Here is a 15,365-nt window from a genome sequence, read left to right on the forward strand (position 1 = left end):
TACATCTCATTAATTTACTTTCGTAAACAAAAAAAGCAAATTGAGAATCTTGTTTAGAAATTTATTTGGTTTGGTTTTGAATTTTGTTCAAAGTTACACGACAGCTATCTGCGCTGGCCTGTCCTAGTTCGGCAGTGATAGATCGGAAAAAAGGTATTTGAAGGACACCACCACTTCTTGAGCTACTCTTTTATCAACGAAGAGTTGACCGTCATGTTATAACACCCCCACTGCTTAAAGAACGAGAATGATCGGTGATGTTATATATGTTTAGGGGCCTGGCATGGCCTAGCGCGTTAAGGCGTGCGCTTCGTAATCTGAGGGTCGCGGGTTCGCGCCCGAGTCGCGTCAAACATGCTCGCCCTCCCAGCCGTGGGGGCGTTATAATGTGACGGTCAATCCCACTATTCGTTGGTAAAAGAGTAGCCCAAGAGTTGGCGGTGGGTGGTGATGACTAGCTGCCTTCTCTCTAGTCTTACACTACTAAATTAGGGACAGCTAGCACAGATAGCCCTCGAGTAGCTTTGTGCGAAATTCCAAAACAAACAAACAAATATATATTTAGAGGAATGAAATATCTTCATGCCCTATGGCATTTCGTAAGAAGTAATATTGTAGTTCAAGTAACATTAATCTGTATTAATATTAAAGAGCTTTTGGTTTGAATTTAGCGTAAAGCTACACGAGGGCTATGTGCGCTAGCCGTCCCTAATTTAGCAGTGTAAGACGAGAGGGAAGGCAGCTGGTCATCACCACCCACCGTCAACTCTTGGGGTACTCTTTTGCCAATGAATAGTGCGATTGACCGTATCATTATCACATCCCCACGGCTGAAAGAGCGAGCATGTTTGGTGTGGCAGGAATTGAAACTCCCGACTCTCGGAATACGAGTTGAGTGCTTTAACCATCTTGCCATGTTGGGCCTATTAAAGAGCTACAAATACATCTTTTCTGTAATGACTGTTTGAATTGCCATTCGTACTTACAGCTATTTGATGAGCGTTATCACATATCCTAAAAACAAAACTGATCTTATTAAATTTTGGTTTGTTTGTTCCTAGCCATATGTCAGCGAAAGGTAAATAAATTGTATGTAAGAACTAAAGAAAGAAAAATTACCGATATCTTTTAATGCCTCTTTTTAAGCTGTAATTCTTAGAAAAAACTACTTTTACAAGTGTATGTTTAAGAAAACACTGATAAGGGATAGTAAACAATTAACATACAGGCAATTCTTTTTAGTAAGTACGTGTTAAAAAATTAGTATATCATGTTAAGGACTTGTAGTAGACACGTGTTAAAGTAATTAGCATATTATCTTAAAGTTTTGTAGTAGACACGTGTTAAAGTAATTTGTATTATTTTATGATAAATACTTGTAGAAAACACATGTTAAAGTAATTAGTATTTTGTGATAAAGACTTGTACTAAACACGTGTTACAGTAATTAGTATTTTATGATAAAGACTTACAGTAAACACGTGTTAAAGTTATCAGTATTTTATGATAAAGACTTGAAGTAAACAAGTATTAAAGTAATTAGTATTTTATGATAAAAATTGTAGTAGACACGCGTTAAAGTAATTAATATAGAATGATTTGTTTAGCGTTTGACGTCGGTTAATTACCTTTCTACGTAGATATTTAATGCTTGTTTTGTATTTAGAAATCATCAAATATAAAAATACGTGACCCAGTGTATTGCTGTACTGACGTAAATACTTAAACATTGATTATTTAGATGAAAGTTAATGATGTATCATAAAAGATAAAATCTTTTTTTTTATCATAAAACGTTTTATTTCCTAGTATATTTATCTACATTAATCATAAATTCATCCTGATATAATTGTCCCATTTAGACAACTATTTAGCAAGGAAAGTTGGTAAGTAATTTCTTATAAGATCCTTTTCACACATACATAAATAAGATCTAATCTGATCCTACACAAGTAACAATATAAAGTGAAAAATATCAATGAGCTCATTACTAACAACATCTAGTGATAATACAAGTGCGTTTGGTCTCATCGTTAATTTACATATATATATGTAGTATATTTGCAATCACGAAACAGAATTTATATAAGGAGTTAACATAGAACCGTTCAACTCACGTGCTGACATTTACAACAACGACCACAGATTTATATTGGTAAAGCTTAAAAATTCACCCACGAAGATATTACTTCTGACGCCTTTCTACACGTATTTTCTAAAACGCTACGGGTGTCTTATTGCTCACGGATTACAGAATATTTCTAATTTTCGATCTCTATTCTTAAACTCTGTCATTTTGCCAACAAGGTGTTTTCGTTTACGGGAAAAAAGGAATTTGAAAGTAAAGCGTCTATTATATAGAACTTTTGTAACATCTATATATCATATAAATGGTATTCATTGTACGAAATGTAGAGACATCTCTGATTTTCAATGAATCATGTGGAGTTTTGTGTTAAGTAACAGTTTTTTCTACAGTTATCAATACATATTGTTTTAGTTTTGTTATTACACTAAACTTAATATTTAAGAGAAATTTATTCTTGATTTTATTTTTTATGTTCCACATAATAAGCGTGTTTTACAATCTTATCCAAGCTGAATAGCGTTTGATAAGAAATACTGTAAGTTATATTTGTTTCTGCATCAACATATTTCAAAACATATCGTGCTAACTTTCTCATTTTCTAAAGTATCTCTCGCTTGCAAAAAACCCTACAGTGGCACATTATTATGTCTGCAGACTTAAACGTAGAAATAGGGTTTCAATATCTGTGGTGGACAGAGGAACGATAGCCTGGGCCTGGCATGGCCAAGCGCGTAAGGCGTGCGACTCGTAATCCGAGGGTCGCGGGTTCGCCCCCGCGTCGCGCTAAACATGCTCGCCCTCCCAACCGTGGGGGTGTATAATGTGACGGTCAATCCCACTATTCGTTGGTAAAAGAGTAGACCAAGAGTTGGCGGTGGGTGGTGATGACTAGCTGCCTTCCCTCTAATCTTACACTGCTAAATTAGGGACGGCTAGCACAGATAGCCCTCGAGTAGCTTTGTGCGAAATTCCAAAACAAACAAGCAACGATAGCCTATTGTGTTATTTAACCTGAAATAAATAAACTCTCAGTGAACATAAGTGTCGATATATATTTATATAGCTGTTTATATTTTAATTTACTTTAAAAATCGGTTTACTTTAAAGGCTTTATACCAAACCTTATAAAAGTAAATACATTTGTATAAACAATTAACAAAAATAGAGTATGAAATATATTAATACATTTGTGTAACTTGATTTCATATTTCATCAAACGTTTTATTAATAATTTTGGTTGATTTAAATCAGTTTAGTAGTTTCTTGTTTAATCAAAAAAAATATTTATTTGTTTATTTTCTAGGTTTTTGCTGATAAAAAAATGCTATTACAATATGATACGTTTAAAGTGATAAGAAATTAGAATGAAATAAATAGAATCAGTGATAGGTTCATGAAGCCGTGAATGTCCATTTGTTTGTTTTTCTTAGTGAGCGTTAAGCCGCGTAAAAAAAAAAAAGAATCGAGTCACAAAAGAAAATTAGATAATATGCTTGTTGTTGCAGAGGGCGCTGAGCTACGGCAATCAATGGTTAAAGTTACGACAGCGTTGAGAAACCCGCAGATTACATCTTTACCTAGTTCGGTATGTTGGCTGTATTATCATGACTGGAGTTACGTTCTTTTAACGTTTTTACAACGCAATATGTTGAGGCTTCACTGTCAAAACAGAAGTGCTCAATATTTTAAATGTTAAGTGGCTCAGAATTATTAACTTTCTGGTAAATGTTCTCTCATTAACTTTAAATTTTGGTGACTTTTAGAAATCGAAGAAGAGAGGCTGCAGCTGAAATACAGTAACGTGCTAAATTTTTATTCACAATGGTTACTTGTATCAACAGTTTTCACGCAATGTATGTGTTGACAGCTACAATACTTTATAATTTAGTTCCAACGATTATTCATAATGCCGAAGCAACCGGTAAAGGTATGGAAACTTTTGGTTCAGTAAAATTTTCAGTTATTTTTTAATTAGTTCACTTTAATTAAAATTATTATGTAAGTTTCAGGACATAGACAATAAATTTTAACAACGTTAAAGTATACAAACAAGTTGGTTTAACGTTCTATTATAACGTTTCCCATTCGGTCACCAGTAATTTTACGAACTTACAACCATACAATTCACTCATTTTGCCGTAGTGAAGAACATAAAATAGTTTTTAGTTTATGTAGTTTTGTATTAAAAAACAGTAACATAAGAATTAACAGGTTAATTATTAAGTGAAGCTTCTTAGGGATTATTCCTAAAGTTTTATGTTTCGATAAATAACTCGTATTTAACATATTCTAGATGCAATTATTTAGAAGCGATAAAAAGAATAAGAATACTTACATACATACTTTCACTACTGATGCTATATTTCTTACTGATTACATTTTGATTGATTTCCGAATCATAGCATTATTGAATTTCTTGTAGTAATTATCGTTAACCTTCTGTATCAGTTTTATAGAACAATTTTAAAATCTGACTGTGGCATCGACAGATTCAAACTACGTGTGTCTATCTCGTGAAATTTAAAAATACCAATTTTATTAACTTTTTAGACTCGTTAGTTAGGAAGAACTTTAACCTCACACGATCAGTCTTTTGAAATTATTGTGAGGGGAATGTTATACTGACACAATCCTGCTAACTTTGTGCCGTTCATCTGTCTTCGCTTAAAAATCTGATAATAATAAAAAAAATTAGAGAAGACACGAGCGAACCCAAAATGGCGTCTTCCACCTTGTCCTAAAACATCACTAGCTGTTAGTGTATGTCTTCATTGTCAGAAGCTCCCTAATGGCACAGCGGCATGTCTGCCGACTCGCATCGCTAGAAACCAGGTTTCGATACCCGTGATGGACAGAGCACAGACAGCCCATTATGTAGCATTGTGCCTAATTACAAACAAACAAACATTCTTAGAAAAAATGATAAAACATTAAATATGGTTGGTTGTTATCCGATATTCGGGCAAAGTCACTCCAAGGCTTTCTGCGCTAACCATGCCTATATTTGAATTAATAGGATCGAAGGGATCTAACTAACAACATCCACCTACAACTTCTAAGCTGCTCTAGTCTGAGCAACTATTGAAATTTTACCGTCACTATTATGACGCACCTAAGGCTCTGAAGCACCGTAAGGTTTTTTTTTTGTTTACTTATATTTGCGTTAACGCAGATCAGTAGTCTAGTAGCCACGCTAATCTCCGAAGTAAAAATAAACAGTGATATAAAAGCAGTGTAACGTTTGAAGCGATAAACAGCAGAGAGATCATTGTCCAAAATTAAGTTTTCTACTGATTATTATTCAGTAGTACCATATTGATATGACACATCTATTATATCTCAATACGTGTTATATTAAACAATGCACATTATACCTTTAAAAAATTCTTATAATATTTTTTGAAAAAGTAATTTGTAATATTTTATATGGAAGAGCCTAGAAACTGATGCTTTGAAATTTTTTTTTTTTTTTTTACTTATGGAATACAGGGAGGTACATCGTTTTTCTTCTGTAATACAGATCTGACAGAAAAAAGAAATACTTAACCAAGTAGTTCGATTTAAAATTAATCTATCAGTCATTAGTTGGTCAGGAAGCTACTTAGTTTTTCATGATCTCGTACAAAACTATTTTGGCGATCTGTTTCTACCCGTGTAAGAAATATACAACAAACTTTGCCTGGCGTATTTTTGAGAGGATAGATTAAGATGATATAGGATGTGCATGAAAGGCTGTATTGATTTTAATCTCTAATAATGACTGACAGCCATACAACAACTATATATAGAAACTCTTAGGCTGATGCAGAAAATTACCCTTGGGAATTTCATATTTTAAGAATGCATGTAATTAAATTTAGAGCATTTTTAAAAGTCATCGAGTCTAGTGTTATATATATTTTTTTTAGCCACTAACGTGTAATCTGCTCATTTAGGCGTTATACCTTATAAGAATTGATGTCATAAACGACTGCTCTCAATAAGAGTTTAACAATGATTTTATTAAATGCAACTCATATGGCCTGATGATTTCAGATAGTAAATGAACGATAGATTTTCTCTCCACTGTTATACAGCACACGTTATATAATTCAAACTCTTGTTTCTCGAATATGACGTGCGTGAAAATATCACAAGTCTTATTGTAAAATAATTGGAAATCAGCATATATTAATTACTTAATGATATTATAACTTTTAATACAATCAATAGTTTATTAAGTTTAAACAGAAAATATAAATATTGTGGAGAGGTTTGTTTGTTTTTGAATTTCGCGCAATGCTACTCAAGAACTATCTGTGCTAGCCGTCCGTAATTTCGGAGTGTAAGACAAGAGGGAAGGTAGCTACTTATCACCACCCACCACCAACTCTTAAGCTACTCTTTTACCAACGTATAGTGGGATTGCCCATCACATTATAATGCCTCCACAGCTGAAAGGGCATTAATGCGAGCATGTTTGGTGCGATCGGGATTCGAACCCGCGACCCTCGGATTACGAGTCGAACGCCTTAACCCACCTGGCCATCCCGGCGTTGTGGATAGGTATAATAGTGTTTCGTGTAGTTTCCCTAAATTCTAAACATTGTAATTTGTGTAAGCGAGTTAGTTGTCCTAAATAAATTTGTTAAATGAATGATTTTATACAAATTATAAGAGCGGTTTATTTTGGCAGACTTTACTTTTTATTATTTTCGTTTTGAGTACTCAAACATGAATTTGTAGGGATACACATATTTTCAAGTTAAGGTGATTTTAGACAGTTTTTTTTTTTGCATATAGGCCTTCTGTATCGTGGTTTTTTTTCTTAGTTTATTTTTTTATACAGTTCATTCTTAAAGCTCGAGAAATGAGGAAAGTTTCACGAATCTATTTTTATCTTAAGACAACCTTCCCTGGTAATCATCATTCTTTCCCTAAAGTAAATCTGTATGGTCATCATGTTTTATATTCGGGAGTGCGCTTAACTTTATATAATTTTGTTGCACATTTTGTAAGATATTCTTCGAAGCTCCTGTAATACTAGAATTATTGCTTAAGAAGTTTTTTTTTTTTTTTTAAATAACATGAATATAAAGTGTTCTGATTATACGAATTAACATTGTATTCTTCCTGTTCTGAATAATAGTTCACAAAATTAATCTTTGTCTTCCAACAAGAGAATCCTTTAAAGTGTTTAGTGATAAAGAAATCCTAAATGATTTCGTTAGTGTTAAAATAAGTTTCTGTTCATTCCATTGAACGGAAATAGTTTACTTTTCTTGCTTATCGTTTATTTTGTTATTAAATTGAATGTGTAATATAAGTTTTGATTAAAATTAGTTCCTGGAAAAAAAAGTTATTGATTCTTTCTGGGAAAAATCTATATTAATAAAGTGTTAAAAAATCGTACTGTAAAAGAAATACCAAAGTAAGAAATATACATGAACTCTAATAGAAAGTTGCCAGAGAGCAAAAAAAAAAATTAATTAAAACTTGGTTTTCATATTTCTATTATGCAAGTTTTGTATATTTAACATTTACCTCAAAATTAATTATATGCTTTTTTGATTAATTATTTCATTAATCATGCCCGGAAATGCAAGTACAAATTTTAGAAGAGGAAATCATAATTGCATATTGTAAAATTCTCAATAAAAATATGGTAATCGCTACAACAGTTAAAATTTTCGCAAACGAAAGTTTTGTTTTTATTATGAAGTATTTAGTAGAACGCTTTAAAAATTATAGAAACGATAAAACAAAATTTTCTTATGACTTTACTGAATATTCTAACACCTCTTAAACAATGAAATGAATATTTACTTTTAAAACTTGGCCCAGTTGAACTGAGAATGATTCTATGATTCCTTTTACAAAATTCCAGTGAAACCTAAAGAAAGAAAACCATATCTAAGTACGTCGACAAACAAATTTAAAAAAAAATTCTTATTCGACGCAACATTTCATTTTTTCAAAGTTATTTGAGCGCCACCACTTACCAATGATAATTATAACCAGCAGTGTTCAAAGATCCTTAAAAAATGTGTGAGCCTAAAACCAAGTAAAACTATAAAAATAAAAATCTTATCTGAATTTGTTTATCGTCTCAAACTGATAATGTTTTGTCAGTTTAAAAAAGAACTACAACAAAACAGCTACGGATTACCTTAAAGTTCAAACTCCTATAGATTTTCTGAGTCATCTCATGCTATTAGTATTGATAGCTTTTTTCTTAGTTTTGACCTAGGTAAGGGTAGCTTGTATTTCTATGTGTAAATGTTGTGGTTATTTTTCATTATTTTTCACTTTTGATATAATCTGATTAAATCTGATGAATTAAAAGTAAACTTACAAAAAGATATCCATATGGGACAGTCGAAGGATTTGCTTTAACTTTTATTTGCAACGACTTTGTATGTGTCTGGCATAGCCAACTGGTTAGATCGTGGGTTCGAATCCCTGTCACACCAAACATGTGCCCTTTCAGCCGTGGGGTATTATAATGTGCGGTCAACCCCACAATTCGTTAGTAAAAGAGTTGGCGGTGGGTGGTGACGACTAGCTGCATTCCCTTTTATCTTACACTACTAAATTGGGGACGGCTAGCGCTGACAGCCCTCGTGTAGTTTTGCGCGAAATTAAAAAAAACAACAACTAATCTTTCATGAAAATGTTGTGCATGTTAAAGAATTGTCGCACACATACGTATATACTATAAAACATGTTTAAGAACTTCCAACTCAATACATGCACAAACACGCACACGCTTACATTATAGCAGTTGTGCCTTTTTATATCTAATCAAGCAGAAAGATACTAAACGGGATGTCCCTGTTACTGTTGATTTTTTTCTTCAAATTTATCGACTTCTAGAAAAGATAATAAAGCATAACGTACCTAATCAACGGAATGCGGTGTGCAGTTCCAATGAAAAGAGAAAGGACAATCATGAACAACATCCAGTTTGCAAAGAAGTGTCCCGCTGACAATGCCCACTTTCTCTAATAATCGTGTCCAAGCCGAGGTGCTCGTTCGATAAACCCACTTCATTCACTGCGACTGTACCGTGGAAAAGACGATAAATCAGTGTCAGTAAATCTCGTATAGTGGTACCGGCTACAGTGCTCTGTGGTAGATTAATCTGTGTCGTTATAGCGAACCCAAATGATGTTTCTGGCTGAATCAATATTGACCTTGGTCAGCTAGTCCGAAAACTAACAGCTAAATATTGATACGTCACTGTAGGAACAATACTGAATAAGATATTTTCTACCGTAGAATTACGATCCTGCAAATTTTTATTGTTCATTTATTTTCTGGATTATGTTATATATTCTTAAAGGCATAATATCGTAATCTCAAATATTGTCTTAGTTTTTCAATACCTTAAACAATAGGTTTAAGTTAAAACAGTACTGAAAACAAATGTAATATGAAAACTAAACAATAACTTTCTATAAAAAATACTGACTTTCATTATTTATGAACTAATTTTTTTTGCTTCTTACCATTATGTTGATTGTTTATATACAATTCACTGATTCATTTGTGAGACATATATTTATCTTTGTAATATTGAAATTTATAATTAACACTTTTATGGGTAAAAGAACTTTGAATAATGAATATACTTTAAATTGATTAAAATAAGTTTTTTTGATATTATCAATTTCACAACTATTAATTTAGTTTTAGAAACTCTCCAGGGTGGGAAATGAGAAGGGTTGCTTATATATTATCAAACACGTACCTTTTGATAAACATGATGTTTATTCTTACAGTAAATTGTTTAAAAACTACGTTTCAAAACAAACACACATTGAACGTAATTTCAAAGACGGTCCTGATTATTAAGGTTTTCCTTGAGTATTTTGGTTTTTATTTCGCGTAAAATGTTACACACTAGCCACTGGTATCATTCAAAATAAACTGACTTCTTCTGATACACTTACTCAATGATGTAAGATATGTGTGCCGACAGTTCTTACTTTTGACTTGAACTGTTAGGATATTCAGGTTTTGTAGTTGGAATGTTACTGATATTTTAAAGTAAGTTTTTTTAATGTGACTTCACTTTGTCAATATGTTCAGAAACATTGAGACCATTTTGGAATGGAAAATAATAAACTTTGGCTTTAGTCAGAGTGTAGTTTAGCATTTAGGTCAACCATAATTTGTTAGGGTTAACTTATACAAATGGCAGAATTACAAGAAGAAAAAAGCAAAAATAAAATTCACGAACTTTTAAAAAATAAAATTTCTAAAAGATGGAAGGAAGATTGTAAAGAATATAAAGATTGAAATGTGATGACTTCAGAAGTGGATTCTGACGTCTATACAGGAGATGAAAATTAAAAGTGTTATAAAAAGAAACGTACATTTAAGAGATAACGGATAAATAAATCATAATCTGAATAAAGAAACGAAAAAACGAGCAAAGGAAAAATAACATTAATACAGATTTGTCTTCTGTTATACTCTAAAATTTACCCAAAGTACTGAATGATATTAATTTAAGGTTTGTAAGGAGATTAAGAAATTCTTTTCAATTTTGATAATTAAAATAATTTAAAGATTAAGAAATGGTGATATTTTTATAAAGATAGAAAAAAGAAAAAAAACTACACTAAACTACTCGGAAAATGGCATGATTAAAATTTTTCTGGAGAAAAGTTTTAATAATATTGCCATAAAATTACAAAATGCAAGAAAAAATATTATAGTTTTGAGGGTGTGTATCATACAATTGAATAAAGGATATTATAGAAGAATCTTAAGAAAATCAAAGAATGAAAAGCAACAAAATGGAAAGAATTATTAGCTGAAGAACTAACCACTTCAGTTAGTCTTACTAATTAATAAACAAAATGCTAACAGATTAATTGAAAATAGCTTCAATATTGAATATTTTAATTTTAAAATAGAAGAGTACAGAAACTTTTGATCTGTAACTCAATGCTACAAATCTCAACAATTTGTACATGTGAGAGATAATTGCTTTAATTAAACAAAGTGTTCACGATGTGCTAAAAATCAGTCTCAAAAAAATTAATACCATAGAAACTGAAATTGTTGTAGTAGATATCTGGATTAATAAAATGAGTTACAATCGCTGATATTTATATTTCCCTAAATAAACATGCAGATTAAAAAAATAATTCAAAAGTTAGTAAACTAAATTAATATCTACGGTAACCTAAGTAGAAAATGGAATTGTATTTTTGTATAAGAGGAAATAATTTTCACATAATATGTATCTCTTAAACAAGACTTACAGTGGGAAATCAAATTGAGTCAAGTGATTATACTGTTTATTGAAAATATGGAGAAGTAAATAAACATAATTTAGGGGTAATGCCTTTAGTAAATAATAAATATTTGAAATTAATACTTTAGAAAATGAAGTGGTTGTAGTGGATATCTGGATTAATAAAATATAGGTTCTCATTGCTGACATTTACATATTTCTAAATAAATATCCAGATAAAAATTTAACTAAAAAAGTAACAAACTATAATTCAAATTTCTTAATTTTAGTATATTTAAATAGCAAAAATTAATTCTAATGGTAACTGTTATCAATTATGATTAATTATTTAACGTAATTTTGTTAAATGATGAAAGATATGCTCATGTCAGTAACAAAACAGGCGAGTTAGATATATATTAGACTGTATTATAAAGTGAAAAGTTTTGGAAACATAATTGTAATTTGATGTATGTAAAAATATTAACAATGATCACCATTTAGTAATACCTTAGATGAAAGTATATGAAAAAGAGTATGATGGAATGAAAAACAAAAAGCCCCAAGTCTATACATAAAAATAGAGATAATTATTATAAATCACTATTTAATAACCAAATTTACTAATGCTACTAAAATATTTTGATAAATTTTGTATAGATGTAAATAATAATAAAATATACTTGGGAAATTTTGGAATAAATTCAAATATTCTATAAGTGAAATAAAATTATAGTAAATCTATTTATCCAGATTTGATTTTCAATAATTATATTGCAGAACTTCAAGATAAAGTTAAGCCTTTTAAAACTATAGCGTACAATATAAACAAAGATATTGAAAATACTAGTTGTAATAATTGATGAATGTGTAAATTGTAGAATAAAGATTAATAAAAATAAACATTAAAAGAAAACTTTCCCATGAATATTAATGTAGTTATGAATAAGTATAAAAGCGATAATTCACTAAATATTGTGAAAATGTTGATACCAATGATTTTTAAAGCTTTAAAACCACTAGTAACAACATACATCCTAATAAAGTGATATCCAATATATCGTTGCAAAAAAAATGTAATATAGTAGAGTTTGGAATTTAATTATTTTTAATGTATCATTAAAATATAGTTATATACGTATAAAGTGAATGAAAAGTATTATCAACATTATTCCAAAACCAAATAAGAGTAAAAGTGGTCCAAGTAATTATAGACCTATAAGTTTGAAAATGTGTTTATTTAAAATTTTTAAAGAATATTTAATAACAGATTAACACAATGTTCAGAAGTAAATGAAAGTTTAAATAAATATCAAATATGTTTTACGAAAAATTAGTTGACTCGAAACAGTTTATCAGACCTACTAAATCTATAGTTGATGGACTCGATCATCAAAACCAAACTGGAATCATCTTATTTAATGTTGTAAAAGCGTTAAACAAAGTCTAGATAAATAGATTACTTTAAAAATTAATTCAAGATCTTAAACTCTCATATTCCATAATAAGATTGATAAACAATCTTGGTTAAAAACACGCTAACTAGTATTAAATTATATAGAATATGAAACTCTTTTCAGTGATACGAGTTCCTCAAGGCTCAGTATTAAACTATTTATTATTTTGTATCTCTACGAATGATTTAAAAATAATAAATGAATGAAATTTACTATTAAGTCTAAAATGTTATGAAAAATAACAAAAATAATATTTTGAATGGGTATACATTTTACTTTTTATAAGTTTTAATTATTTATAAGGAGTTAGTGTTTTAGATTTAGTTCTATGTAACTTTTAGTATATATATAAACGTTTTACTTTTTAAATTTAATTGTAATTTATTTATTTTACTTATTTTTAGCACAATGGTTTGGTCACATAACATTTAAAAATTAACCAAATGTATATTAACATGGTTTAAATTGAAAATGATATTTACAAGAAAGCAGGTGGGTGAAGATTTGCTCACCTGGTATACTTTGCCTTAACTTCAGTCTAAATGCTATCTCAGTCTCCGATCTATATGAAATATATGCCAATCATCACGCAGGAGATGTTGAGCAATTTTTCAGAGTTTTTAAGGTTAATGATATTGTGTCGAAAAAATATGGTTTGGAGTGTTTTATACCATGGCAATATCGTAATGTCCTGATGGATAATCTAAAATTTGGTGTCTGAGTTACACCAGGCCATTAGCGAAAACAGTTATTAAATAGAAAGTAGTGAACAACGCAAATTTGAGTCAGTGATGGTTTCTCATTACCTTTGGATCTGGAGTTATAGTTTAATGTTTTTAATAGCTTTAAGAGTAAACTAATGTTTGCAATCTTACAAAAATTACATCCTGGTTTCCTAATTTACTGAAGGTAAAAACTAAACAACAGAGTTCATCTTACATAATTTGCTTTTTTCATTAAAATATCTTAGAGCATAAGCAGTTCATTCACCAAACAATAACATATATTGTTAGGCCTCTGAACATCTCACATGACGTCTTTATCTCTTAAGTGTACTGTACTTTAACAAAAATTATCGATTTGTGTGGCGAAATAATTAACAATTATATTTTTTAGTGTTTTGAATAGTAGCAAGGTAATATTTATTACATATTTTAGATTTTGGGTTTATTCAAAATCGAAAAGCTAGAATATATTTTATCACAGAGAATTCTGTTATACCCTTTTTTCCCACATAAATTGTGCTAATTTAATACTAACTAATATGGTCCGTACCATCAGCCAGGTTCATTATTAATAAGTTTAAAAATCGACATCTTCTAAATGTTTATCAAACAATGGGAACTTCAAGTGAACCACGGTTTTTGTCGATATTTTGTTACTCATACAGTGGTAATAGTTTCAGATGAATGTTTGTTTCTATTCATGAAATATCTTGTAAAATCTTAGACTATTAAATTTGCTAATTAGTATGTGATCGATTCCTGTGTAATTACCATTCTTGTGTATGGTTTTTCTTAAGTACACACTCGTTGCTAGGTGGTTGTTCTGCTTAGTCACAGATATATGTAACTTTATCTCCAACATCAAACACAATGTAAAATGCTAAAAAGTTAAAGTTAAGAACTTTTATCAACAATCTAAATGGTATTCTCATCATAAATGTACTTAAATCACACTTGCAATTTTATTACCCTTGAAATAAATCTAACTGATTAAATTATTTAACTTTTTATGTGTTACCTTTAAGAATGTGCCGTTTGTTAGGTTGATTAACGAAGTAAATAAAGTTCAGTTATACAAAGTATTAGACGTTTCCTAATAAACTGAGGCTCCACATGACATTTCTCTTAATTACAATGAAATTTAGTGTCTCTTTGTAGCATATTGTTTTGTCTAAAATCTATTCTATGTCTTCACGTCTGTTATACTATTTTTGCGCATCTAAGCAGTAACCCTGGATCGCAGTTTCCTTTACATAACGTTATCACGTTCAAAGCATACTACTCTTAAATGTTTTTCCTTAATTCGCATAGGTCAGGTTCGAGTATAAATATTTCCTTGCATCCGTTTCAACAGTGTAGTTGCCTAAATTCCACAGACCATTATGTGTTTGCATGAAATAGCATGGATACCCATTTTATTATCTAATTGTTTTAGTCATACGAGTGTTGAACGGACATATCGTAAAAGAAATATGTACACGTGACTTACGTGGCTTTATGAGAGAAATTCATCTTAAACACATTTTATTCTGTTGCCTTGAAAACGTGGATGTTTTTTAGCACTAACATTTGTGTTTATCAATTATATATTTTATAATTTGCTGGGCTTTGTTTGCCGCACCTGGATAACGACTTGTTACTGATCTCCTTGTGGATGATCCTTTTGTCCCACGCTGATTTATATTCCTTTCGTAGCCTATTTCGTTAACTCTTTTAGATATCTCCAAATTGGAAGTTATAAATTCTTGAACTTACGAAAACGTATTAGATCACTGTTGAATGTTCTGGATTCTCGCGTGTTTGGTATATAAAAACCGATGCGCAGAGAGACAAAGATTATTATTATTACTGGACAGCAACAGCCG

The 15,365-nt window shown here is 30.5% G+C and overlaps 1 protein-coding gene across 2 annotated transcripts in view; it reads left to right on the forward strand.

Annotated features, from left to right (window-relative positions):
• The first annotated feature begins 3,654 nt into the window (after positions 1-3,654).
• LOC143233148 (protein turtle-like) overlaps positions 3,655-15,365 on the forward strand; it is a 102,078-nt gene continuing 90,367 nt past the window's right edge. For both annotated transcript variants that reach the window (XM_076469089.1, XM_076469090.1), the window contains exon 1: positions 3,655-4,016. In XM_076469089.1, the coding sequence (XP_076325204.1) occupies positions 3,911-4,016 (106 nt within the window). In that variant the 5' untranslated portion in view covers positions 3,655-3,910. The remainder of the gene's footprint in view (positions 4,017-15,365) is intronic.

This window comes from Tachypleus tridentatus, chromosome 12 (genome assembly GCF_004210375.1).
Source record: "Tachypleus tridentatus isolate NWPU-2018 chromosome 12, ASM421037v1, whole genome shotgun sequence".
Taxonomy (NCBI): domain Eukaryota; kingdom Metazoa; phylum Arthropoda; class Merostomata; order Xiphosura; family Limulidae; genus Tachypleus; species Tachypleus tridentatus.